Below are 26,943 nucleotides of genomic sequence, written 5' to 3' on the forward strand. Positions count from 1 at the left end.
TTCAGCTGTGTGCCCCTTCCACTGGATTCTAAAATAGAACAAACAACAAATCAAAGAAATCCCATTGTGAAGTGCTAAAGGTGGCAGCCAGATGGCTTGCCTACTTTCATTCTGAGCCATGTGGATAATAGATTCTGGATGGAACCTTTTTATTTGGAAAGTTCACATTTTTTTCTTCCAGATTTCTATTTTTGATACATCCACAATCGTGATTGCTGTGTGATTTTTAAACTGCCAAAATATTTGCCGTGACAGTCATGGCACCGATGTGAAGCATAGTCATCCATAATAAAACGGGGTGCATTCAACAAAACCTGGTAGGACTGATAGGGTGTTTGAAAACTTGGAGGTGGTCCAGATTTTCCACCATTTCAGTTTACCAGATTCTTTGGGCATGGTCGAAATACATGCACTTGGAACTTTAATGTTGAGTGTGTATGTCAGGGAGACGGAGAGAGAGACAGAGAGAGAGAGACAGAGAGAAAGAGAGAGAGAGAGAGTGCTCACAACGGGTTCTCAAGGGCCCCTATCCTGCATATTTTAGATGTTTCCCTCCTCCAACACACCTGATTCAGATGAAATTGGTGACTCCTGGTGTAGTGTATGTGAATAACAGGCTCTTTGGTAGCGTAATGGTAGACGCAGATTGTTACCCTGTGGAGCCCGGCAGGGATGCTTTATGGTTCTTCCCGGGCCACAAATGTTAAAGTTACCCGGGCCGGCGTCCATTTCATCCTTATAAACCCTTGCCAGAAGGTGTACTGAGAAAACAGCTCTTGAATACGGAAAAAAATAAATGGATAAAATCCAACTATGTTTTGTGAAAACAGGGCTTCTGTGACCACCTGGAACATATTATAAAAACATAGGTAGTCGTTGTTTGGTGTTAGGGGAATAGGTTAGTGTTTTGATTTCAGGGTTAGGGTTATGAATTTAGCTGGGTACACCTCAAGCTATGATGAGTCTTTCAGTGAGTGACCACTAAATATCCTCGCACACTCAACACATACTTCACGTTCAACGTATGTGATCTCAAACATATTGATGACAATTGTCTATGCTCAGTTCAAACAGTGATATTGAGTCCACTGATGGAATGCAAACTCTGATGTCCACGTGATCCCAATGTGTGCACATTTGCAAGTGTTGTCCTCAAAAGAAATACCAATAAGAGCGAATGGGGACAATGTGTGATATAATTGTTTCATGTTGTGCGTGCCTGCCACGACTACACAACGAGCGTTAAATTGTCTTCATACATGCGAAACGACGTAGAAGCAAGTCTGTGATTCAAAAGAGCGCCCTCTGGTGGATAGCGAGCGACCAGGCTAGCTAGTTAACTAGCAGACAGACAGACGGACAGACAGACAGACAGATGGTGCTGCTAAGGTAGTGGCCAGTGAGAGTACAGCTACACTGCTTGTTATTCAATCAGTTGAGTTGATTCAATAAAAATAAAAATGCAGTTAAAAGTCGATGCGTACCTGTATGCATCGCATTTCTGGAGAAAGTACGTGTCATATTGAGGAAATATATATATATATATATATATGTTACACGCCATGTATGTCACGCCATGTATGTCAAACATAACTGTGTCCATTCTATTCTAGTCAAAGCATGATTTGATCTTCTCTCAGCGTTTTCCCAGGTGCATTTCTAGTTTCGTCAACACACCACAAGAGTAGTGGCCTTCATGCAGTGAGTAGTCAAAAGTGGTTATGCTTTTTTTTTCTTTTTTCTTTTTTGCAAATCATGAGTTATAGATGGAGTTGACACATTGAACATAGCTGGCATAAGGTTCCACTTCCTCTTCATCCTCCGTCTGGAAAAAAAGAAACCCAGACAAAAAGAGTGACGTCATTATAGAAAAACACCAACGTGTGCTCGAAAAAGGAAAAGAAACTTAACCTCAAGAGACGTGAAGCAAGTAAAAACACCTAAGTGTTCAGATCTGAATGGTGCGCGGTCGGCGAGCAGACAATTTCTGTGAAAGAAAACAGAACTGTTCAATATTTAAGAAAAAATGTAGTCACAAAAAAGGGAAATAAAGGGACAAATAACAAAATTATAGAATTTAGATGAAGTAGATTGTAAATGCTGACCTGAGCATGATTTTCTTCTTGTATACAAAGAATGAGAATGCAGCAAGGACCATTAAGACTGACACAGCTATCAGAAGGCACACCGTAGTATAGGGAAGACCTGAGGGGTAAAAGAAAGGGAAAAAAGTAGTTGCATTTTCAAAAGGCCATACCAGAATAAACTAGATGTCAATCTATGAAGTTAATCACAGCCTTAGGGATTTTTTAAAAATCTGGCTCTGTGTTCATTTTACAGTAATTTGAATTTAGCTAGAAAAATGCCATTTGAGCTTGTTCAGATAAGCCACTGAAAATGAAAGTGGGCTACCACCATGTTTGTTGTTTTGCCGGAGATTCATGATTTACTCTATTTGGATATGTTAATTATTTCTGGATACATATTTTTACAGAAATTACGGTTTTACTCAGATTTTTCCGCTTTGCCAAGTACAGTATAATCATTTTTGACTTGGCTCGTATCGTTTGCACTTGTATCGACAACGGAGTTACTGTCATCTTCAGTTGGCTAGGTTGGCTTCTGGTCAGTATTATCTAGTTTACCGGAAAGAAAGCAAACTAACTAGCATGAGGAAAGAAAGTTTAGTGCAATAGCCCAAACAGTTGTCGGATTTATCAATATTGACATGCAGACAGAAGCGAAAGCATTACTTTCTGAGTCTTCCATCAATCTTTCATCAAACACAATGTTATCATGCTTGGAGAAGTGTGGTTTCATGGGCGCCACCATTTTGGCACAGTGTTGTACTGATGAATCAGGAAAGTCCTTAATGCAATTAAAGACTGCCCTCAAATAGTGCCATTTCAACCAGAATTCATTTGTAAGATATGCCTTTTCTATATTAAAAATGCCACTAGCCTACTCTTGTTCTCAGTGACTCAAATGTTGTAGGTTGTAATATCTTTTGCTGATCAGGGATAAAATTAGTTTTGGATTTTTCATCATTGTTACTTTTATTTAGTTTTGACATTTTTTTGTCAATTTAAATTACTTTTTAGAGCATGTCTGTTAGTTTTTATTTTTACAAAATGCTTTGTTTTAGTATTCGTTTTTACATGGAGTCATTTTTAGTGCAAGATGGGGGAAAAAAGGTACCGGGTAGTAAAAAAAAAAAAAAAAAAGGATTGTGTAACAAACTAATGTAAAGTACACTTTCTTAAAGCGGAAGTCAACCCAAAAAATGTCTTGACAATAATAGGTTCTATGCGCCTCCACTAGTCTAAACACGGCATGTCATTAATCTTGCGTTTGTTGCACATGAGTTAAGCAGCAAAATCCACCGAGTTTTATACCTCTCAACGGGCAGCCATTTTGTCACTTTCTGTTGACTGAAAATGACCTCACACTTGCTCAGGGCTCAGCCAATGACCAATCATGACTCAGCTTCAGAAAACAGGTGAGCTGTGATTGGTTGTTACCCAAGCCCTGAGCAACTGTCAGTCGACAGCAAGTGGCAAAATGGCCGCCCCCTGAGATGGACAAAAGCGGGTGGAATTCAGTGATTAACTCATATTCCACAAACATAATATGAATCAGAATGCAATGTTTTGACTAATGGAGCTACATAGAACATATTATTGTCAAGAAAATGTTGGGGTTGACGTCGACTTTAACAACTTTGTACAACTTTGAATGTGACAAACAAAATGTCCCTCATGCTCTTCCGTACCGTTTTTGGCACTAAACGAACTCAAAGGTCGGTGGTGGCGCAAACCTTTTCGGTGTTTTGGTACCAACATCTTCTCTTCTTGCCAGAACGGATGCTTGATGATGCAAGTCGCATTCTTCACGCCCTCGGATAGTTTCAGGCGGCTTTTTACGTAGAACAACCCACCAGAACTCCAGTGCGTCTCCATGGCCGACACGTTCCCCACGTGGCACCATGTGACGTTGGCGGCCGGCTTTCCTCCCTCGGCTGTGCACACGGCCACCGTGCTGTTGTCGTCCCTCGGCTCCAACCAGGACGAGATACGGGGAGGAACTGAAACAGAAGAATTGACAAATACCGCAGTCCTGACTGATGGCTATGACAGGTAGGAGGGGTTGAGCGGAAAAATAAAGTTGAAATATAGTCGAAATATCAATACCTCTGTTTCTGGTGAGGAAAAGAACTTGAGTTTAGAGACAATGTTCACAAACAAAAATAAATATCAAAGACATGAATAGATGCTTTCAACATGCCAATTTCCATTGGTAGTCCACAGCATGAAATAAATGAACACAAAATCCAGATTGAGGTATATAAACAATTAAAACACACTCATTAAATACACAAAACTGTTACAGACTAAAACTTAAAAAATAAAGTTGTAATCTGTTTTCTAAAAATCGATTTTTAATCGATTACAACTTTCCTTGTAGTACAGTATTAAAAAGTGTTCATTTTACAATTATAAATTTTACATTTTTTTATGTTGTAAAATTAGATATTTTTTCAAAATATCACTTTCTGGAGCAAATAGGACTGTTTTTGCATTACAACCTTTTTCATTGTCAATTACAACAATTACTACTGTTTTCCTCATACCATTATATTTTTTTCCTCTGAAACATGATTTAAAAATAGAGGTTTTTATAAAATCATCTCACAATATTTTTCTTGCAAATAAACGCAAAAAAACCCCAACCTTTTCTGGCCATATTTCTCAACATCACAAATTTTTCTTCGAAATTCAAAATTTACCGTATGTGATTATTTTTGTATCGCACAAACTTCTATGTCTCCCCAAATCTGTTTTGTTTTGCTTTGTTTTTTATTGGAATGTTTATTCTGCCCGTTGGTCGCACCTGTGATGGACACGCTGATGTTACAGGTGTGAGCTCCTCCAGTGAAAGCAGTTTCGCACTTGTATAAGCCCACGTCGCGCTCGGAGAAGTTAGGGATGTGCAGGTAGTAGCGGGACTCCGAGGCATTGCGCAGGGACCTGCCGTCAGCGCAGGTGTTTAATCGTTTGCCCGGGATGTAGCTGCTGCCCACCTGACACTCTTTGTGCCCCACCAGGGCCACTTTCCAGATGACGTAAATCACATTTCCCAATGATGTGTTGCTGCAGTTCAGCTTTACCTCACTGCCCACATTGAAATATAAGTAGACCACTACCAAAAGAAAGAAGAAATTATCATTATTATCTTTACAAGGGTTGACCTTTGGATACAGCTCTTTGTACTGGATGTCATTGGCTTGTGCAGGTGCAAGTGGAAAGAATGACTTTATTGGAAGTCTGTATAGAGCTCACTGCTTGCTGATTCAGAAAAACAGTGCAAGCATCAATCAGCTTCTTCAATGGAAATTCTCGCATTGCTCACATCTCCTTCACTCTTCTTTCCGTTGGCTGTAAACATTCTGATTCATAACTGTACTGTATCTTTACCAACAGAACGCATCTATTTGCAGTGCATTTATACACTTTTATAATAAACATGTTTAATTAATACCTCTCTGACCCTGTGAAAATAAATATGGGGAAAACAAACGGGGGAAAATGTGACAATAAATAACAGCAATACTGGTAAATCACTACATTTCTGACATTTGGGCCCTATACTATGGTGGTAGAGTAAATATAAAATAAACTTTAAACCATGAAGTTAAAAAAAATTGCATTTTTGATCAACTATAAATATGATAAAATACTAAAAGTATTGCATAATAATAATAATAATAATAATAATAATAATAATAATAATAATAATAATAATGAATAACATATAACTGAATAATAACTGTGAGGCGGACGTGCTTACCCGTCGACCACCGGTATTTGTAAAAACTGAAATTTGACACTGAAGGTGTTTGACTGGTACTGCATGAAGCTATATTACTGACCTGAGTCCTGGGTCCATGCTTGGCACAGCAACGAGAGAATGACAACAATCGGCTCCCTCATCTTCAACTATTAGCACAATTTAAATCATCTTTTATCGACTGAACCAGCTACTGGTTAAGGAGTGATGACGCTCCTCCTATCCACGGAGCACATTTACAAGGCACAAGCAGCCTGTAGTCAACTGAGCTAATTCCTCTCTTCTTCCTCCTCCACAAACATCATCATGTGATTATCACAGGAAGTTCACTGCAGCTCTTCACAGAAAAGCACTGTTTTCTTTTCACAGGTTGCTATGGGGATATGTAGATATATTTCAATGCTACAACTGTTAGCATTTGATCAGTTCTCATTTTGAAATAGTACCCAACCAATACCCAACTACCGGGAAATTCAAAATTCTTTGCAAACGGCCTTAACATGTTCTGTAATCTGATTGCTATGTGATAGCATTGCACATTAGCATTTTTATCAATCTATCTAGCCAACTATTTGGTATGGAATCCTTATCAATTTTCCTTGGTGATTGCTGTATTCAGGTTATCTTGATGTATGATAGCTTTGCAACTGTCTGTATGTTAGCATTCTATCAGTTCTTAATTGAAATGTAGTAGCTGACAACATGGCAAGATATGAAGTCCTTTCCGAATTGCCTTCAGTGATTATCAGTCTTTCCCAGCACAAGTTGCTGTTGTAGCATACCATTTGTTAGACTGTTAGCGTTTTTGCCAGCCTAATTTAAAATAGTACACTACAGTACAAATTGATAAATCTTTATCAATCTGCCTTAGTACTTTATGTAGGCTACTTATATTGCTGTCATGCTAATGTTGGCATACCAACTGAAAGCATTTGATTGATTAATTCTCCTTCAAAATAAAAACTCTGCCATAGTTATTTCTGCCTTTGGGATGCTATCTTGCTATATGTTGGCATGTTAGCATTTATCTATTGACATATTACCTGAATAAAGGATATGACGTAAGATCCTTATCTATCTGCCTTTGAGCTTTCACTCAGCTTTCATTCTTGTTGTATGTTAGCGTGTAAGCAATTTATCAATTCTCACTTGAAAGAGTCTCCGACTAAAGTGCAAGATGTAAAATCCTTATCAATCTGACTTGGTGCTTTCGCTGCTTTTGCTTGCTTGCTGTCTCAGCAGGCAGTAGCACTATTGAACCTGTCAACTGAGACACAACATGTCCTGGAAGTAACATTATGAGTCATGAGTCAAACGACTCACATATAACCATTTACACTTGCATCAACTGAACATCTAAATTCCAATCACGTTGGTCATTGCATTTTAAATTAATGGCGGTGGTTTACGAAGACAAAAATCATATCAACTGTCATGTTTTAACTTAACTGTAGACATGTCGCTACAAACTGGTGGTGTAAAAGCTCTACATACAAATTCACACTTACACAAAGTGAGGAAATCACTTGCTCCAAGTATGAGCTACCTGTGAAGAGCAGTTTCATCACTTGGCATATGACATATGAATCAGAGGTCAGCGATTCATTCAGTGCACTTTGTCCTGTTTTCTATGGAAAATGAGTCAGATCCAAACATGTAGGCAGATTGTATGCACCAAGACGTGAGAGAGGACATTGGAAAATAAGTTTCATGTAAGCCAAAATGACAAAAGGCATATATTTTCTTTGGCGTGGTGTGTTGAGACTTAATACATCTTCCTAATTATGAGTCCACAGAGCTTCAGCTGACTGTGAGTTGGCATTCTTGTTTTGCAAGACATCACAGCTTTTTAGTTGCTTAGGTCAGCATAGTTTCCGCTGGGCCAAAAAAGGCACTTTACATGTTGAGATAAATTTGACTTTAGGGAAGAGAATAAAAACGTACACAATAACTGCAACATTGACAGGCGTAGGAATGTGTGCGTGTGTGTGTGTGTGTGCGGGGGTGTGCGTGTGTGGGGGTGTGCGTGTGTGTGTGTGTGTGTGTATATATACACTGAGATGCTTGGATAAGACTGACATCCTGTTATTAAGGATAATGTGTTTTGGGAGATAACAAAACACAATAGCCTTCATGTATTTCTCTGTTTTCATGTATTTTCTCATTTCCCAATTTGTATATTAATGTCAGACTTCAATGACAGTTTGACTACATTTTATTCGAAGTATTTTTATTTTTTTCCCCACTAAACTATGTTTTTGTGAAAGGGAAAAAGTAAGACACATCAAACCTTGTGTCAGTTGCCAACATTGTTCAAACGTTTCAATTAAAAACATTATAGATGACATTATACTGACTGTGAGTGAACTAAACACACACTACTAAACCAAACAACTAAATTGCATAACTCTGAATTGAAATTCAATTAAAATGTAGTCTTATTTTTAATGATTGGTATCATATAGTTACATATTGTATTTATTACATTACGATTTATTTGTTTATTATATTATCAATATTATTGTATTATACTTTAATTACGAAATTTAAAGAGTTGGGTTTTAACTTTTTGGGGGCGTTTTAAACTTTTGATATAACAAGAAGAAACGTTTCTTCATTGGTTGGCCTTTGCCGAAGTGCATCCTGGGAGTGGTAATTGACCCTTCCTCTTTGACGTTCTTTGTAATGATAGCTTTCTTATCGAGAAAAACGCACATTTCCCAACAGGAATGAAAGTCATACGACATGGTTTATCTCACTTTCATACTGAACTGTTCAAACTGCCGTTGAACGGTGCTAATTGATTGGTCTTGTTTCAAGTTTACAGTTTCCATGGTTACACAGCGGGGAAGCGCTACTTGTTGCTCGCTATCTCAGGATGCACCGTGCACGAAAACGCTTTTTGTTTATACATGCCAAAATAAACCACCACGTGTAAAAAAAAAAAAAAGCTCCACATGATATCACAACGCATATTAAAATATTAACGTTCAGTGTATACATTTCCCGAGGTTGGTGACGTCATAGAGAACGTATCCTATTGTCAAGCGTCTACTCCTAAATACACTACTTTACATTGAGACTTCAATAGCGCCGTTTGCGACAGACACCGGCTGCGAGTTTTTGTTGATAAAGTCAATATTTAAAATGACAACCGTCACTCGTACCATTCCCAAGCTGACTGACGCTAGAGTTGCCAAGAGGGAGCGTCTCTATGACTACTTGTATGGTAAGTCATGTACGTTTATTTAGCTAGCTAGCTCATGCAACAAGCTACTGTTTTGAGGGAAATGGCTTTGCAAGTTGTAATAAATGTCTTTTCTGTGCCGCAGAGCCGATATACTTCGTTTCTTCGGAGGTCGACCATGTCAAGTCCAGTTTTAAGTCTTTTAAGGAGCGAGTTGTAAGTAACTTAAAAAAAGAAAAAGAAAAATACAGCCACTGGTCAAAACACTTGCACTAGAGTTAATGTTGTACAGTACAAACCTAGATCTATCTGCTTTTACAGAGATAATAATGCTCAGTTTCGAATGGAACTATCAGGGATGTATGAATGACATTTCACACTATAAAAATATCACCTAGTATGCAAACTACTGCAATAAATATTTCAAATTCATCAAAGGCCATATAAAAGTGACCATTATTATCCAAATTATGAAACACTTATTTTTTTATACATCGTTTCGATTAGATCATACAGAAGGAAGCATATTGCTGCCAGCCTGCCACACCAGACAAAAAAAGTTCAATAACAGGTTATAATAAAGAAATTCCAACCGAAACAGTAATAATAATCAGCATTTTTTATAGATACTTCTGTAAAAACAAAATCAGTGAGTGACATAACCGCTCCCTGCAGAAACTCCTTTGTAAATATTTTTTTAAAATACAACATAAATACATTTTTATTTATATAGCACTTTCACAACAGCTCCAGCTGTAACAAAGTGCTTTACAGAACATTTAACATAAAATAACAATAATCCAACAATGTAAACTGATTATGATTATTATTAAATAATTTCACACACTTTTCAGATTGTGTTGATTTTTTGTGTTATTTGTAGTATTTAATGTGACTTTGTGAACGTGTTCTCAGTGTTTATTGTTATTCTTTTGTATTTTAAGTAATATAATTCTTTCATTATTGTCACATCATATTGCAGAATTCCAGTTATCTTCGATACTCATAATGAACTCTTCCTCGACTAGGGAGAGCCTTCATAGTTGAATAGCTTTGTTCTGTATGTATTTATCTGCAGAGAAAATTGCCGGAGTTTGAAACCATGTTCAACAATGAGAGGGTCACCTTTCGTCTGGACCCCTCCGATCCATTGCCACTTTCTGTGGACCGTCGCTGGCGTGGCAACGCAGAACAACGACAGCAGGCCCTACAGCAACTGGCTGGGTAACACAAATACACACAAACACACATTGTATTTTAGCATTGAAAGTTGGTGTCACTTATGATTGTCTTCATTGACAGATTTATTCCAAATATTCAGCCCATGATGAAAAAAAGACAAACGTGTGAGCCGAGTGGGGCTGATCTCTGGAAATATTGTAAAAGGTTTGAACTTGGCTCTCTCTGACACTCCAAATTTAACATACCGGTACACTCACTGGCCATTTCATTAAGTACACTTGCAAAACACAATAACTACTAAAGAATAAATGAGATACAAAAAAAAGAAACAATACATGGTACATATTCACTGAGAATGTTAGAAAATAAGTAAAAATATAACTAACTGTTGCTAATAGACGCCACTGCTCAAACACCTCGGCTAACACGCTAGCTAGTGTCCTGTACAGAGTCACACAAGTTGAAGCAGCGCAGGCCGAGGTGACACCTCAAAATATATGTGAAAAAATGTATCCATTTTTGAGCAGTGTGAATCGATTAAAAATCACCAAGGCTTACAATAGAGATTTTTCATTAAGTCTATTTTTTTTACTGCACCCTCAATACATAGTAATCATGTTGTTGGGTTGTAATTCAATAGTCATTGCTAAAGCTTATTCGTGTACCTTGTAAGCGCACTCAAAGCCACTGCCGGATAAAATTGGGTGGACTGCGTCACAAAAGGTCTCTAGTGTAAAAACTGTCAAACAAATCATGTGAGCAAGTCGCTGTGGTGACCGGGAAAGAAGTCAAAAGTCATTTCTTAGTTTTGTAGCTAATAAAGTGACCAGTGAATGTGTAATTCACACTTAAAGTGGACCATGATGAAACCTGAGAAAAAGGATTGATTGTCTTTCTGATTGACTCCATTGTGTTTCTTCCAGGCCTCTTCCATATGTGCAACAGATTCCCTTAGATGTGAATCGTGATGGTTATCAGTAAGTTCAACACACAGTTACTTTTATTTGATGTTTTCTGAGGAGTTTCCCCTTTTCCATCCTCGTCAGGGAGGAGTTAGAAGCCACTAGCAAGCATCATGCTGAGGTTCCCACCCACTTCACTGTGGCTGTACAGACAGACTACAGGGAGAGTGAAGCGCAGACGGACCCGTACACCCCGGACTATTTGCTACGCGCCGGGACCACCCCTTCGGAGCTGCTGGCGGTGGCTTCTTTCACTTGGGGTACACACACACACACACACACACACACACACACACACACCACTGTAGGTCAGGACGGGCAACTGGCACCCTGCTAGCGGGACTACACTTTGAGTGGTCCCTTGATTCAACCCTCCTTTTGAAACAAACATTTTGGGGGGTGGATTATAAAGGTTCTTCTACTACAGTGTACCCCCAAATACTTATGGCTCAGCACCCGCTAAGTCACTTATTTGTGGGCATTTTTTAAAAACAGACCTCTGTTTTTTGGAAAAATGTATATTGGAGGTTTATCAGTGTTTGGGGGGGGGTTAGAAAAACATTTGGTCCCCCCCCCCAAATACATTTTAATGGCCATCAGTTGTACGCAGATTTTCACTATTCTCAAGCCACCTGGACTCTATCCCCGTGAATAGCGGTTTTCCACTGGATAGTTTTAATTTATATCACCATTCACCATTTGATGGCAGTCTTAGCTTAGTTTCGCTTACACCGAGTCACTGCCCTGTACTACAATTAGAGCAGGCCCTAATAATTTTGTGCGGAGTTGGAATGACTTGCAGAAGAAACATTGTGCCTCACTAATATTACAATTTTGTACTGAGTACATTTTTGTGGGGAAAAAAAAATATTGGAGAGGGGGGGGGGGGTCCTGGGGGAAATCACAGTATGTGGCTATGTTTTGATTCTTCCAATGGTTTGTTGTTGAAGGCTGGATCTTTTTAAAATGCATTGAGAAATTCACTAATGAAAACCTAAATATTTGCAGAGCACAACGCACGTATTTTGTTCCATATTCAAAATGTCATTTATATCATTTCGGTTAGGATGTGTGTGGTCCGATGTGGCCCTCCAGTAGCATTGATGAAAAATTGTGGCCACCTCCATCATTTAAGTTGCCCGTCCCTGCTTTAGATCCATTCCTTACACTGTATGTATCTGACTATTAAGCCATGCGGTAATAAGGTGCCCTTTCCCATCAGAGCGAGGCCTGCCTGCAAGTATTGAAGAAGTGGAAATGATTGAGCGGGCGCGTGCTAGACGGATCTGGGAGGCTAGGCTTCCTGCACTCAACGACCCGAATCTTCTGCGCAAAAGGAGGCGGATGATGGAAGAAATGGAAGCTAAAGAGTGGGCCTTCAGAGAAGGAAAAATACAGAAGTAAAGGCTTTTATTGACTGCTTTCAATGCCTTATTTGTTATTAAGAGGCTATTTTTTGATTGTGTATTATTATTTATAATACTTTGTAATCATGACTATTGTGGTAGCACCTACAAAAATTTTCCATCCACCCCCATTGATGATTGTTTAAAGGGGCATCCGGCGTAACAGACAGCAGCTATATTTCGACTGTAAAATATTTGTCCCCACGCTAACACTGTACATTCATTTAAATATGATGTCATTTACTTGTTCATTTGTATGTAAGCTGTAAATATTTTTCCATGTGTCTGATTACATTTGAACAAACTTTTTTGTTTTGTTTTTAATGAGCAGTAGCCATGTCGGACTGACCACAATGTCGTCTGCAGGCTGCAGGACGCTCGTCTGGCCGTGCTGGGGGAGATGCTGCAGCAGAAGGACGAGGCTCAGGTGGCCTTGACCAAAGACAGGCTCAACCACATCTACTCCAAGCTGCTCAAGGAGAAGGAGAGCAAGCTCCACAAAGTGGACAAGAACCACATGAGATGTGGGGCCGGAGCATTGCCGCAGTGGAACGAATGTTGTTCAAATTTGTCGTTGACTGAAAATGATTCCTAAAAAAATGTGTATGCAGCAATGAGGAAGCTGGAGGCCAAGCGGAGGAACATGGAGGAGAACATCAAGCAGCTGGGCACTTGCAAAGACTACACGGTGTACTCCTCTCTGACGTGCGCCTCGCGAGCATGCGGCAACAACTTCATCAAGAAGACAGCGGGTCACGAAATTCAACATGTGGAGACGTACGATGGTGTGTATTGAAAATGTTTGCGTAGCTTTTGGTTTGAGCCAAGAGATAAGAAATTGCGATGAAATTTGGAATGTCGCTTCTGTACATTCATGGTTGTCATCTGAAAAGTTGTGAATTGATTTGGATTCAATTTAGTATAGTATAGTCTGATTGAAACAAAAAATGGCTTCAATTCCAAATGTGATTCAAATTCAGAATCTGCACCCAACTCTATTTTGTAATGTGAACTTAACAAAAAAAAAAAAAAAAAAGTTTTTTGCCGATATTTGGAGTGCAGTGTTGTTGCGATCCAATCACAAATTGAGTTGAACTGTCCTTGCCAGGTTTGCTGAACCGAATGCAGAGACCCACAGAGGCATTTCTCAAACAGCAGAAGAAACAGCTCAAACCCAAACTAAGCATGAGCACAGTCATCATCAAGCCCCCCGAGAGCAGAAGAAGCATTCTGTTGGATAAGTACAAGGTCATTAAAAGAAATGCACATCTTTGTAAGCCTCCGCCGCTCACCGATCATCATATTTATGTAGAACCTGAAAGACGAGATTGCGAAATACCTTGTCAAGAAGGAAAAGCCTGCTCCTCGTCCTGTCACTCCCACTGTGGAGGCACCTCCAGAGGCCAGTTCACTTCTCTGACACATGCACGCATCCAACGGTGATCATTCTAAGTCTCCCATTTTAGTTGTCATGTTGCTCTCTAGGGGGAAGAGGAGAAGGAGCTGGCAGTCATCCATTTGCAGAAACTGCTTCGGGGAAGAAGCATCCAAACGGAGGTGCGTGCTAGCATGCCCCTACGCTGGCGGCAGCTTCATGCCCGGCTCTTGTTCACGCGCGCGCACGCCTCCGTGCAGATATTCACTGGCAAAGAGAACCACCTGGACCTCATCAAGGAGCTGAGGACGGCACACGCCCTGCGAGCAGAGGAGCAGCAGATGCAGAAGGCCGACAAAGAGATGGTCATGGCTCTCAAAGAGGAGAGGGACAAGATGCGACTCGAGGTATTGCCACGATTTGCAGGTGGACGAGGGTGTTTTTAAAAGGTCATTACGATGATATAAAATGTGCGATGATATAGCTTTAGTATTTAAAAAAAATATATTAATACAGTTTTTATTTTGTATTGCAACCTCTACCACTCACTGCAGGTTAGCTCTTCCCTTCCTATCATTTTGTATTGGTTTGTCTGTTATATTGCTCCTTTGAAATCCCGTAGTTGTTTCAGGTGAAATCGTTGTCTAATAGACAAGTAGTGCTTTGGCACCCTTTTGTGGCATCTAGTACTAATGACCTACTCTATCTTGAAAAGTGAGGGGAAGAGGTTCTCTTCGAAAAGTAGTGCTCGAGTGCTATCTTGCTGTCAAGGAAATATGGTGAAGTGAATGAAAGAGCTTCTGTAAGAAAAGAAGTGCCTTGGTGCCAATCTTGCAAGTATCTCCCTGCCAAGGAACTATGTCGAAGCGAGGGGAGGAGCTTCTACCGGCAAAATAGTGCCATGGTGCCGTCTTGCAGCATCTTACTGGGGAAGAGCTTTGATAAGAAAAGCAGTGCCTTGGGACAGCCAATAACTGTTCAATTGAGAGGAAGTGCATTATGAGAAAAGCAGTGCTTTGGTGCCATCTTTGTGCCAGAGAACTGCTCGAATTATTATTATTTTTTTTTTGGGCTGCCATTTTGCGGCATCTGTAGGCAATTCAAAATCTTTTTTCATGACACATTTTTACATTTTTAGGCTGCGGCTCAAGCGCATCTTCCCAGTACTTGACTCTACCCAGCGTACTAATTCTACCTACAACCGTCTCTCCTTCCCTGGCAGAGGTCCCGCGAGGACGCTCATCACGCCGCCGCCGTGGGCGCCGAGCTGGAGTACGTGTTCGATACCCTGTCCAAGGAGCTGATCCGTCTGCAGGAGGAGCGCCGCATCCACGCCTTCACGCTGCTGGCCGAGCGGGAGCGTCTGAGGCGCGAGGCCGAGGAGAGCGGCAGGAGGCAAGCGGAGGAGCGGCGCCGTCGGGAGGATGACCAGATCTTCAGAGAAGTACGTCGGCTGCAAAAAGTCTCGCTAAGGCGGATCATGGCACAAGTGCGCGTGTGTGGGTAGGTGGTGAAGGTCCACCAGGAGACGGTGGACTTGTACTTTGAGGACATCATCCTGGACACCATGGAGATCACGGCAGACCAGCAGGCCCGAGAGGAGATCCGCAGGGTGGCCAAGGAGGTCAACGACATCGCCTACGCCATCGAGGAGAGGTGACGGACCCTTGCCGACACATCTGCAAAGATATCAGTTTGCAAAAAAAAAAAGAGGAAAAAAAGCATGTGACTGAGTCAGTTTTCTTATTTGCACAAGCAGCCGCAACAACCTTCAGTCGGAGGAGATTGTGTCGGAGTTGGTCTACGGCTTCCTCATTCCTGAAGTGGAGAAAATCAGAGTCAGGCAGAGAGGTTTGTTGCCGTCATCGAGAATATTGGCAGACATTTCCAAACAATGGAACAACTTACGAATGTACAGGTGCATCTCGATAAATCTGAACATGGTAGAAAAGTTCATTTCAGTGTAAATGAAACCTATGAACCTTATTCGTAATAGTGCCCGCAAATTCCTTCTAAAACGAAGCATGACAAATAGTCGCTTTTGAACGAAACAGCCTTACTCAGATTGTATCTGACCTTTTCACTGTATTGTGTTTGTCTGAAAAATATACACTTTCGATCTTGAGGTAAACTCAGGAAGTGGTAGAGTTACACAGTTCAACATTTCTCAGGCAGTTGTCAAGTGTTAAAGCGTCAAATAGATTTTTTAAGATATTTTCAACACTTTCAGTTGGTTAATAATGCGTAAAAATAACATACGGTTGTCGGAACGATCAACAGTAACGATTTATGGGAGAATATGAAATTGCTCATATTTGGATATAGACAGGGTTTCTGCCTGACTGTGAAAGTTTGTACTATAGCTTTTTATTAAATATTGAAATCTCATGTTTTGTTCTATCATTGATAATTATAATGAAGTGACCAATTTCATTGAAAAAAAAACATGCCTTTACCAAAGAAAAAAATTACAAGTGACCCCAAACTTTTGAGGTGTATATACAATTATATTTCCAATGTATTTTTGTATATCATTTTTTATGAATAATTAATCAACCAATTATTGAAAGATTTAAAGATAATTAGAAAACAAGAATGAATACATTTTAACTACCCAATTTTAGACGAAAACATCTGACAGGACTTTTGACATTAATATCACAGTTGTCCCAGCCGTGCTTTTTACAGGCACTTTCCCTACGGTGTACTCCAATGCAAAATGATACGTGCTCAGGACTAGTGAACTTTGGATGTTGTGCTGTATGTCATCTGAACAACATCTTGACATTGTTCTTTTGTTTCCCCGCTCTCCTAGTGCACGAGAGGCAGCGCAGACATCTGCTGGCGGTGCGCAGCATTGTGGAGGGCAACGCAAAGCCACAGATCGTGGCCAGCACAATGGGCACCCCGCAGGTGACCCGCCCCTCCGATGTGGCCGCCCAGCAGGTCCTGGACGACATGCTGGTCCCGGGTCACAGCACAGACAAATAGTCACTTAGACGGCCCACCAGGAAATTGTAAAACCAAACCTCAAGAGGAAGTCAAACATTTGAACCACAAATCATACACGATTACTCCTAAAAGGATTTGCAGAATGAACGTTAAAGCTAAGGGTGATCTGAGTAGGATTCTATGCACTTAGCTTTCATTGCCTAGCTCTCTACGATAACCAAATCTAGAAAATTAACTGTGATAGGCAAATGACTCACCACGTTATCTGTGCTTCCGATTTCTTGAGGAAATCGCTTCTTTCCACGAGCTCCGCTTTCACTTTCCACCTGAAAACTCCCCGAGTGCCCTCAAAAACATTCAAAATGGGTCATGTCAAAATGCTCGCATTAAAATGGAAAGATACAAATGGACAAAGTAATTCTTGTACCCTAGTCCAGAATGTGTGCACAACTGCTTCTATGAAACATCACAATAAAATATGCAAAAATATTCGGGTTCTTTGAGTCCTTTATCACACTTATTTACTAATTGCAGTAGTTTTTTTGGGGGTTTGTTTTTCATGGATCCGTATTTATTTTGCAAAGTGTAATAGGAATGTTAAGTGCACAATCACCACCTATCAATATGAACTTAAAAAAAACAAACAGAAAAAACAAGACGCACCCGCCTAACAGAACTAAATATGAACTTCATTTTAATTCTTCTGAGTATTTTAAGCATTTGAAAAATGTAATCACTTTAAGACACCTGGATTTATTTTCTCTCAGGGGGCAACATTGCTCAGTTGTAGAGTGGTCATCTCCCAGCCTGAGGGTTGTGGGTTCTGATCCTCAACCCTTGTTGTGACTGTCAAAATGTCCTTGAGCAAGATACTGAACACCCGGTTGCTCCTGATGCTGCGTCATATTGTTTTTTCCTCCCTAAACAAACTGACTGAGTGGATCAACTAATAACAGTTTACAGTTTTATTATTTTTTTCTTTTCAAAGGCAAACAGTTTTAGGTAATTTTCTTAAATTTTTTAAGATTATTTTTAATTTAATTTAATTTCACTTGTTTAATTCAAAAAGATTTTTTTAATTTAGAATTTCCATATGCGATTAAAAAACAAAACAAATGGAATCTGTTTTTAGGAAACTCACGAAGGCTTGTTGGCATAATGAAGACAAAACACGAGTTGTGTTCATTTCCAGGCTATCCTACTCTTTATTTAATGCAAATTACAGTACCAGGGAACTATTCCTCAGAGCACGCAGAGGGAATATTTACAGAGGCGCACATTTAGCATAACTTCACAGAACAAAAGAAAACGAACAAATGAAATAAAAATGTTCAGTCACAGAGTCATTCAAGTAGTACTGTTATATGGGATTTTCTTTTTTTTTTTTTTTTTTTTTTTTAATAGTCTTTTCAACAATTCTCTTTTCTTAAACCCGGTTAGCACATTGTGCTACGGAGCAACTCCATTTGCTTTTTTTTTTTTTTTTTTTTCTGATTGAAGTAGGAGTTTAGACGAGGGGGAGTGGTACTTGTGGAGGGGCTGCAACATGTTTGTGGATGCAAAATTACAGCAAGCAGGAGGTGGGAGAGATGTCGCATGACTCAACCCTTAGGTGCTACTGAATACTGGACTAACCTTCCCAAACATGTCGGACATACAGCAAAACGAAACCAACTCCACGTTACTACCGCCAACACGAGGACTACCAGGGCCACAATTGAGAAAAAAAAAAATGCCCCAACATAATAGGAAATTTCTGTGACAAAAGTCGTTATGTTACGAGAAGATGATAATAAAAATTTGAGAATTAAGTGGCTACAAGTAGTGATCTTGCAAAAATAAAGTGGGATTACTGTGAGAATGAAGTTGTAACGATACAAGAATGAAGTATTGCACGTAAACAGTTGTCATATTCCAAGGACAGGTGTAATGTTAAAACAACGGAGTTACCAAATACTCCGGAAATAAAAGTGTTACGTTACAAAGTTGTACAACTTTCTACTTATAATAATGTGTATAATACCCCAAAACAAAACAAACAACAAAAAAATACGAGAACAAAATTGTGAGTAAAACGTAAAACAATGATACGAGACTAATGTCGTAATGTAATATTCAAGAATTAAGTAGTTAGAGAGCAAAAAATTAGTAATGTTATCACAATAAAGTTGTCAGCTGATTACAATGTTATAACTTTTTAACTTAAGTGATATTTCAAGCATTAAAGGGAAGTCAACGCAAACAATTTTTTTTTCAAGAATATGTTCTATGCAAACCCACTAGTTGAAATGGGGCATTCTGATAAATATTGTTTTTGTGGAATAAGTGTTAATACCCTAATTTTTAGCCATCTTTGGGGGCGGCCATTTTGTCTTATGTCGACTGAAAATGACATCACAACTGCTCACAACGACCAATCACGGCTCAGATTCAGAAAACAGGTGAGGTGTTAACACTTATTCCTCAAACACAATATTTATCAGAATGCCCCGTTTCAACTAGTGGGCTTGCATAGAACATATTCTTGAAAAAAATATGTTTGGGTTAGCTTCCACTTTAAGTCACTTTTAAGACAATAATTGTAATGTTACGTGAATAAATGATACGAGTATCATAGGTATCTTAGGAGTTGTACTCCTATAACTAAAGTTGTCATCTTAATTCTTGAAATTTTACGTTTCCCTTGTAATGATTGGAAAACACGTATATATATATATATACATATATATATATATATATATATACATACATACATACATATACACATACATATACAGTATATATATATATATATATACATATACAGTATATATATATATATATATATATATATATATATATATATATATATATATACAGTATATATATATGGGAAAGTTTTAATATACCGAGAATAAGTCCCATTGATAAGATGATAGAGGTGGAATATTAAGAGAGTTAAGTTGTAATGATACAAGAAAAAGGCTTTAATCTTACAAAAAAAGTTGTGATGACAAGGATTAAGGCGTATTGTCGCAACTGAATTTGTCAAATTTGTCAACTTCATTATTGCAATGTTACAACTTTTCACTTGTAACCGTAATATCTGAGTTACCGGTAAATTGCTTTTTTGGAACATTATTACTTAATCCTCAAACACGTCTGTCTGGACATTTTTCCTGTAACAAAACTTTCTCCTGGCAACATTTCAACTTTCTTGCAATTCCATCACTTTACACATAGTTATACATAGTTTTTTTTTTTTTTTTTGCTGCTTTCAATGTGGCCCTAATACTCCTTCATAATACTGTACTGCATTTCACAATACGTACAGTGTCTTTTTTTGTAATTATTGTTGTCAAAAAGTTTTATATAAGGTCCGTGTACGTGGACTACTGCGGTGCTGCCTGCTTGTGTGCATGTCCTGGATTAAACTATCTATACTATCTAGTCAAATAAACACTAAAAGGAAACTATCCTTACTATTAACAGTCAATCAACAATCTGTATATTACAATTAAGTGTGTGTGTGTTCATGGGGGGTGAGTGAGGGGGGGGGGGGGGGGGGTTCAACAGCACCAAAGGGAAAAGGGGGCAAGTCACAATTACTGGGGGGGTGGCGACAAGGCGAAGTTGTATGAAAGCAAAGGCACTCCAAACTATAGTTACACTATACATGACTAGTTGTAATTACAAGAAGATCTACTGTACTGTACAGGTCAACATCGGACATATGGCTGGATAAAGATCATCGAAAATATCCATCAACCTCTCAACATTTGCCCTGATTCTGCCATTATTGTTTTTTTTTTCTTTTCTTCCTTTTTAAACAGTACATGGGTCTGCATATGTACATAACACAAAAAGAAACCAACGTATAAATGACTTTTGGTGAGGAGCATTTAATATTGTATGTACAATTTCAGCTTTGTTTCTTTTTTGTGTGTAGTGAGTGGTATCCGTTAATTGTAAGACGCTTTGATGGACTCGAGCAAAGGCGGTAGGACGCTACGGGGACAACTTAGTGGTTACAAAAGGAGAAGAATGGGGAACCTTAGTTTGTCCAATCAGGGTTCAGTTTAGATTTTCCTGTCAGAGGCCATTTTAGTTTTTCCTATAAAACGCCATTTAAGTTTGTCCAATTAGCACTTAGCCATTTTAGGTTTTCTTAAGCTGGCAGTTCTGTCTGTCCAAAAATTGGCCGTTTTAACTTTTCTAATGTCCTTTGAAGGCTACACAAAACAAATAAATACATTTAAATAAAATACATATTGATGCACCAATGTACCTCATTCATATATATCGTGTGCATTTTTAGGCAACATTTTTCATGATATAACTTTATTGAATAGCATGGCAGGGTGTATACGGAGAGAGGTTCCCCATCCTAATCCACATCTTCAATAAAAGATGACAAATGGGGGGGAAAAGGGATGCTGAAATTTTAGCACAATCCAGCAAAACCAGGGGGGGAAAAAAAAGCACTTGATCTATTTCTTTTGTCGTCAGCAGCAAATATTGCAGCTGCTAGTGATGTATATGAACTCACCCATTAACAGACTTCTGAACCGTAGTAGTTAATATACATATATCTATATATACTTTTTATACATAAGGAAAAGTAATATATAAATTGAATATGTAATGCATTTTTTTTGTATGTATATATTATACAAGCACACAGGACCAGATAAACATGTCACATCCAACGCAAAAAAAAAATAATAATAATAATTGTGCGAGGGGGGGTAGAAAAATATTTTAAAACAAAGTTGAGTAAAACGTCTTGCTAAGCATTTTAAAAACAAACCCTGGCTAAAGGAAAAGAAAATTCCCATCTGGATTTGCTTCTTTGCACATGCATCCACGTGTATGTGTGTGTGTGAGCGTTGTGTGAGCGTGTGTGTCTGTGTGTGTATACGCTTGCACAAGCCTCATGCCTTGACTGCACCCCACACAACCCCGACAGCGCCATCCCCTAACCATTCTCAGGCCATGCATTATATAGGAGGAAAAATATGAGGAAGAATTGGGGTGCTGAGGATGCTGTAATATGGGGCGATGTGAAGGGGGGGGGGGGGTGGTGGGGCGCAGCTTCAGATTTTTTTTTCTTTTCCTATATTAATACATACAATCGTCCTTGAAAACATTAGAAGACGAGCTTTCTGTGTACGTTTATCTTTAGTTCACACACCTGTTTCCCTGGGCCGTTGGCCCGCCCACATAGAGAAAACTGACAGCTGGATGGCGGGCCTGTGAAGGGGGCTTGCGGGGGCGGTAAAAGGCAGATTTTCGTTTGTGGAAGTAGCCGCTTGCGCTGGCCGGGACAACAATGGGTAGGCCGCGGGCTGGGGGCTGGGGGCTGGGGGCTGAGGCTGGGCGGGCGGGCGGTCGGAAGGTGGCAGTGGTGCTCAGGAAGTGGAGTTGGAGGCGGAAGCCGAGGCGGTGGTGGTGTTGGGGACTCGCTCTGTGCTACTGCCATCTGTGGACACAAGGTGGCCACGTTGTCAACATTTTCAGGAAATCTTTGTAGTTTGAAAGCTCTCTCGCAGGACATAGCAAGATCTCAGTTGAGCAAACATCCATCCATTATGTGATCCATGAAAGGATAAATGTGCTTTTCTTTCTTGTACTTCTTTGCAACACTTATTTCAAAAGAAGGAAAATCCTCGACAATGGAAAGAGAAGAGGAATTTGAGAAGAGTGATTCAAAGGCACCTTAAACTCGGCTCACCACCAGGCCACGAACCTGTACCATTACTTGGGCAATTTGGTACCAGGCCACACAGACACTGGATTTTGAAAGAGGTTTTATTTTGTAATTCAGGTGCATCAAGCCTAACACAACTCAAATTGTTGGTTTCCAGTAGTTAAAAAAAAATAATAACTAAAAAGTTTGCACACATCCTAGCGAAACTGAATTAAAAAGCTTATTTGAAAAGCATAACAGACAGCTACGTCAAAGAAGAAAAAAAAAAAGCTACATTGGCGACCCACCAAAATATGCAGTCAAAAGTTAATGTAGTGGACCATTGTGGAAAAAAAAAGCCAAAAAAAAAGGGTTTTGCGGCTCTACCCTGTACTGTATTATTTTCCATTAAACCACAAAATCAAAAACATGGCTACATTGTCAAGGACTGCCATACAACGGTGGGAAAAAGGAGAAAATAAGTGAATGTTTTGAGAGGTTGTTTGCAGTTATAAACCGCCTCATTCACTATTCTGTGATTAGTATTGTTAAAAATATTTTTAAAGTGATTAATCCCAATACAGTGGTACCTCTACTCACGAACGTCTCTTCATACGAAATTTTCAAGTTACGAAACGCCTCAACAGGAAAATATTGCCTCTGGTTACGAAAGAAATTTCAGGATACGAAAGGTAAAAGTATGGGCTGATACTTTTTATGCTTTATAAAACATTTATGTCTCAATATTGGGGGGCTTGGAACGGATTAGGGCATTTACATGGTAAACGCGTCTCTACTTACAAAATTTTCTACTTAAAAAATTTCTTCCAGAACCAATTAATTTCGTAAGTAGCGGTACCACTGTACCCCTGTTCTAAACGCCCCAAAATATGACCTAAAAATGGATGCCTAGCGAATGAAGTAGATGAAACATTTGAATCATTTTTATAATAAATAATGTGTTAATTTAAGTAAGAAATATCCAATGGAGAAGATACAAACTTTTTAAAAATACAACAGAAGGTTTTGTCTGTGAAAATGCTCAAAATTGATCAATTCAGTAGCTGGAGGGCCGCGTGGCGCTTACCTGTGGTGGCAGAGGCGTTAGTTGGGGTTGAAGCGGCAGCCTGACTGCGAGCATGGGCGGGGATCAGTATGGAAGCCAAAGACGGATTGCTGGACAACTCTGAGAAAAGAGAGAAAACATATTACAGCAGGTCTTCGGTCAGAATTCTACTCCTGTGATGGTAACGTAACAACTCTTTGCGTTCGTTTTAACACACTATAGCCTATCACTAACCTACGTTAACGCAATCGTTAAGTCATAATTCTGATACATATTTGTATGAAAAGGCCATAAACATGAAACAATTTTTCTTAAAAACTAAGTATGGTGGGAACTGAGTGTGCCATCATGTGCCAATCAATATACAGCGCTGTGGATTAATTTTGACCCACTCAAGAGAATTGTGGTTATTCTGACACATTGGAGTGTTTATGAGCATGAACCACCTTTTTAAAGCGGAGGTCAAGCCAAACATATTTTTTTCAAGAATATGTTCCCAGCAGGCGCACTAGTTGAAACACGGCATTCTGATTAATTTTACGTTTGTGGAAAATAAGTTAAGCAGCAAAATGCACTTGTTTTTAGACATCTCTGGGGGCGGCCATTTTGTCACTTCAGTCGACTGAAAATGAAATCACAAATGCTCACAACGACCAATCACCATTCTCTTCTCTTTCTCTTTAAGGTCATGCAAAAATCACCAAAAAAAGGGGGGGGAACAGTTCACACCACTGAGTAAAATAGTCCATTGCACACCGTTTGGAACATCAAAACCTCGTATGTTGAGACTATCGTAAACTGAGGATCTCCTGTATGTTTTAGAAACATCTGACTATCCAAAACATTAGGTACAACTAAATTTTCTCATGAGGTCCAACACATAAGCTGTATCCAAATTTCAGACATTTCGAAAGACCGTACAGAAATTTTGAACTTAATGTCACAATATCAATAAAGAAATACCAACGTGGTTGCTAAAAATTAGGTGCTTCCTTTGTCCTTGTAGATTCTTTTCTTCCAGACCAGGACAATCTGCAAAGGTTGAGTCGAGGCAACTCTTCCCGTTTGTTGAATTTGTTGTTTCTTATTTGCGGCAAATATTCAAATAAGACTGAAGCAATTCTGCTTCTCGACGAACAGTATGTATTGTGTACAACGTATGTGTCAAAAATTAAAGCCAAGTACTATGAGATGAAAGCATTTTTAGGGGTACCGATCGTAATAAAGCTACTCAAGTGCCGACCTTGGGTGGTGAAATTGAAGAGTGAGGGCTTCTCGCGACCGTTGGGCAGCTTGACGTTGGGGTCGCGAAGCTCGTCGAAGAAAGAGTGCGCGCAGGCCTCCAGGGGCGTGAGGCGCGCGGTGGGCGTGTACTCCAGCAGGCGCGAGCACAGGGCGATGGCCTCGGGGGGCGTACGCGGCCGGAACACCTGCACACCCATCGCACACACAGACGTCTGTACAGTGATCACACACACAAGTCAAAAAAACACAACGGCATATTTCTGTTTCATGGACACAAACACAGCATGACAAGGCAATATGAGGCGGCAGTCGAACGAGGGAAGAGCTTCTTAAAGTGTGGTACGCAGGTTCCCTCTAGTGGTACGTGAAAGCATCACTGGGTAGAGTTCTGCTGTATTTAGCTTTAACACGTTTGTGTGTTTGACCTTTAAGATATTTCTGAGATGCAAAATGTATGTAAAACCTCTTACGGTCTTTATTTGCAAGCTTTTCTGCTTGCTTTAGTTGAAAACTGGAAAGCAAAGAAAAAGGAAAAAAAAAAAAGGAGAATGGTGACACTGATCATATGATATATGCCTTTACTTGTCTGCAGATTTGTGCACATTCTGGTTCCAATGTCGCCTTTTCTTTTTCGGGAGAATGCAGAGAATCAATCAGTGAATCAAGCAATCGATCAATCAATCATCGATGAAAGCCTGTTTTCCTGGCACCTATCCATGCATGCAATATGATAAAGACAGCCAGCTTGAGTTTCACCGAGTGTACCTCATGCAGAATTGGATCAAGCAACACCAGAAAAGCGCCGTCACCGTAATTGACTTGAGTTTTCTGCCAAAATTGGGTAAAACTCAATCCCAATTTCAAAAAAATAAGACCTTGACTACCAGTCCGGAAAATGATCACATGGCGAGTTTCACACTTGCCTGCCAACCAGATTCAGTGAATTATGATATTGATTTCCGAATTTTGTTTGAACTAAATCGCAAATTCAAGCCGCCCCACATTGAGTGTAATGACATCACACATGCATAAAATGGTATAGTAGAGAATAAAAAGGGCTCCTGTACCTGTTGACTCACCTTAGTCCAAGGATGGGCCTTGATCTGGGGGAATTTGAACTCCGTGTAGTTGGGGTTCATCTCGCGGATCTGCTCCCGCGTTGGGGTGCCGAGAACCTGGAGCGAGCAGTTCAAAAGCTCACCGACAAGAACGAGTGGCGGATCGCAAATTTCAACGGTTGGCAGTTGCGTTACCTTGATAATTTCAACCAACTGATCCACTCCGCTGTCACCGGGGAAGATTGGTTGCCCCAGCAACAGCTCTGCTAGCACACAGCCTGCTGACCACACATCTGAAAAGAAGGTCAAATTCAATTTTCAGGAGAAGCAAGCAAGCACACCAACTGAAACAGCAACAGGAGGGCTCAAGCTTACCTATGCTGGAGGTGTAGTCAGTGGCCCCGAAGATGAGCTCGGGGGCTCGATAGTAGCGAGAGCAGATGTAGGACACGTTGGGCTCGCCGCGGACAAGCTGCTTGGCACTAAACAATAAAATAAAATTTAAAAAAACGGACCTTTATGTCATTCTGTCCAGTGTGAGGGTCCCATGGCCCGGAGAGCACGGCGTCTCACCTGCCGAAGTCGCAGAGTTTCAGCACAGCCGTCTCGGGATCCAGGAGCAAGTTCTGAGGCTTGATGTCCCGATGGCAGATCCCGAACGAATGGATGTAGGCCAGGCTTCTGAAGAGCTGGTACATGTACAGCTGCAAACAAATTATTAAGGGTTGAAGTATGACTTTCGACTCGTGTCGTTCAGAGGAATACTGTTTTTTGGTCTTGAGTAAACTTGTGAAGGATGCAGTCATTTTGTAACTACTGTGGAACAAGCTACTGTTCTTTTTCTCTCAAGGTAGGTCAAAAGAATAGCATTATTATGTCAGAAGGTGTTCTTGGTGTGTGATCAACATCTACAATTAACTGACTAAAGTGATTGCTCCATTTCACATTTGCCCCACCAGGTAGGTGGCTGATAAAAGCTTCCATTTTTTTTAATT

At 39.8% G+C, this 26,943-nt stretch overlaps 3 protein-coding genes and 1 long non-coding RNA gene across 7 annotated transcripts in view; 1 reads left to right on the plus strand and 3 right to left on the minus strand.

The window, feature by feature from the left end:
- Window positions 1–161: 161 nt before the first annotated feature.
- On the minus strand, window positions 162–6,265 carry LOC147136355 (cell surface glycoprotein CD200 receptor 1-A). Its single transcript, XM_086052343.1, has 6 exons — window positions 5,930–6,265; window positions 4,891–5,199; window positions 3,818–4,084; window positions 2,106–2,205; window positions 1,912–1,987; window positions 162–1,825 (listed from the first exon to the last, which is right to left on the minus strand). Exons 1-6 carry the CDS (start codon window positions 5,988–5,990, stop codon window positions 1,754–1,756), a joined length of 885 nt encoding a protein of 294 aa, XP_085908469.1. The 5' UTR covers window positions 5,991–6,265; the 3' UTR covers window positions 162–1,753.
- Window positions 6,266–8,481: 2,216 nt separating this feature from the next.
- Window positions 8,482–17,400, plus strand: cfap91 (cilia and flagella associated protein 91). Its single transcript, XM_086051330.1, has 17 exons — window positions 8,482–9,076; window positions 9,180–9,250; window positions 10,113–10,258; window positions 10,337–10,420; window positions 11,140–11,193; window positions 11,263–11,438; window positions 12,401–12,578; window positions 12,951–13,108; window positions 13,196–13,369; window positions 13,693–13,832; window positions 13,897–13,986; window positions 14,070–14,141; window positions 14,220–14,366; window positions 15,182–15,403; window positions 15,467–15,615; window positions 15,719–15,810; window positions 16,775–17,400. Exons 1-17 carry the CDS (start codon window positions 8,995–8,997, stop codon window positions 16,948–16,950), a joined length of 2,211 nt encoding a protein of 736 aa, XP_085907456.1. The 5' UTR covers window positions 8,482–8,994; the 3' UTR covers window positions 16,951–17,400.
- Window positions 12,447–15,906, minus strand: LOC147136357 (uncharacterized). The gene is made up of 3 exons (XR_015089516.1): window positions 15,729–15,906; window positions 14,164–15,638; window positions 12,447–14,065 (listed from the first exon to the last, which is right to left on the minus strand). It is a non-coding gene; the product is annotated as an uncharacterized LOC147136357 (long non-coding RNA).
- Window positions 17,401–18,281: 881 nt separating the features above from the next.
- Window positions 18,282–26,943, minus strand: part of gsk3ba (glycogen synthase kinase 3 beta, genome duplicate a) — a 33,990-nt gene continuing 25,328 nt past the window's right edge. The window contains exons 5-11 of one of the 4 annotated variants that reach the window (XM_086051334.1): window positions 26,522–26,652; window positions 26,324–26,430; window positions 26,144–26,241; window positions 25,970–26,065; window positions 24,889–25,075; window positions 23,667–23,765; window positions 18,282–22,372 (exon numbers count right to left, since the gene is read on the minus strand). In XM_086051334.1, the coding sequence (XP_085907460.1) occupies window positions 22,302–22,372; window positions 23,667–23,765; window positions 24,889–25,075; window positions 25,970–26,065; window positions 26,144–26,241; window positions 26,324–26,430; window positions 26,522–26,652 (789 nt within the window). In that variant the 3' untranslated portion in view covers window positions 18,282–22,301. Of the gene's footprint in view, window positions 22,373–23,666; window positions 23,766–24,888; window positions 25,103–25,957; window positions 26,066–26,143; window positions 26,242–26,323; window positions 26,431–26,521; window positions 26,653–26,943 lie in introns of all 4 variants that reach the window. The other 3 variants (XM_086051332.1, XM_086051333.1, XM_086051331.1) reach the window with 3 other exon arrangements.

This window comes from Filicampus tigris, chromosome 14, assembly GCF_054856515.1.
Source record: "Filicampus tigris isolate MCC_2025a chromosome 14, RoL_Ftig_1.0, whole genome shotgun sequence".
Lineage (NCBI taxonomy): Eukaryota > Metazoa > Chordata > Actinopteri > Syngnathiformes > Syngnathidae > Filicampus > Filicampus tigris.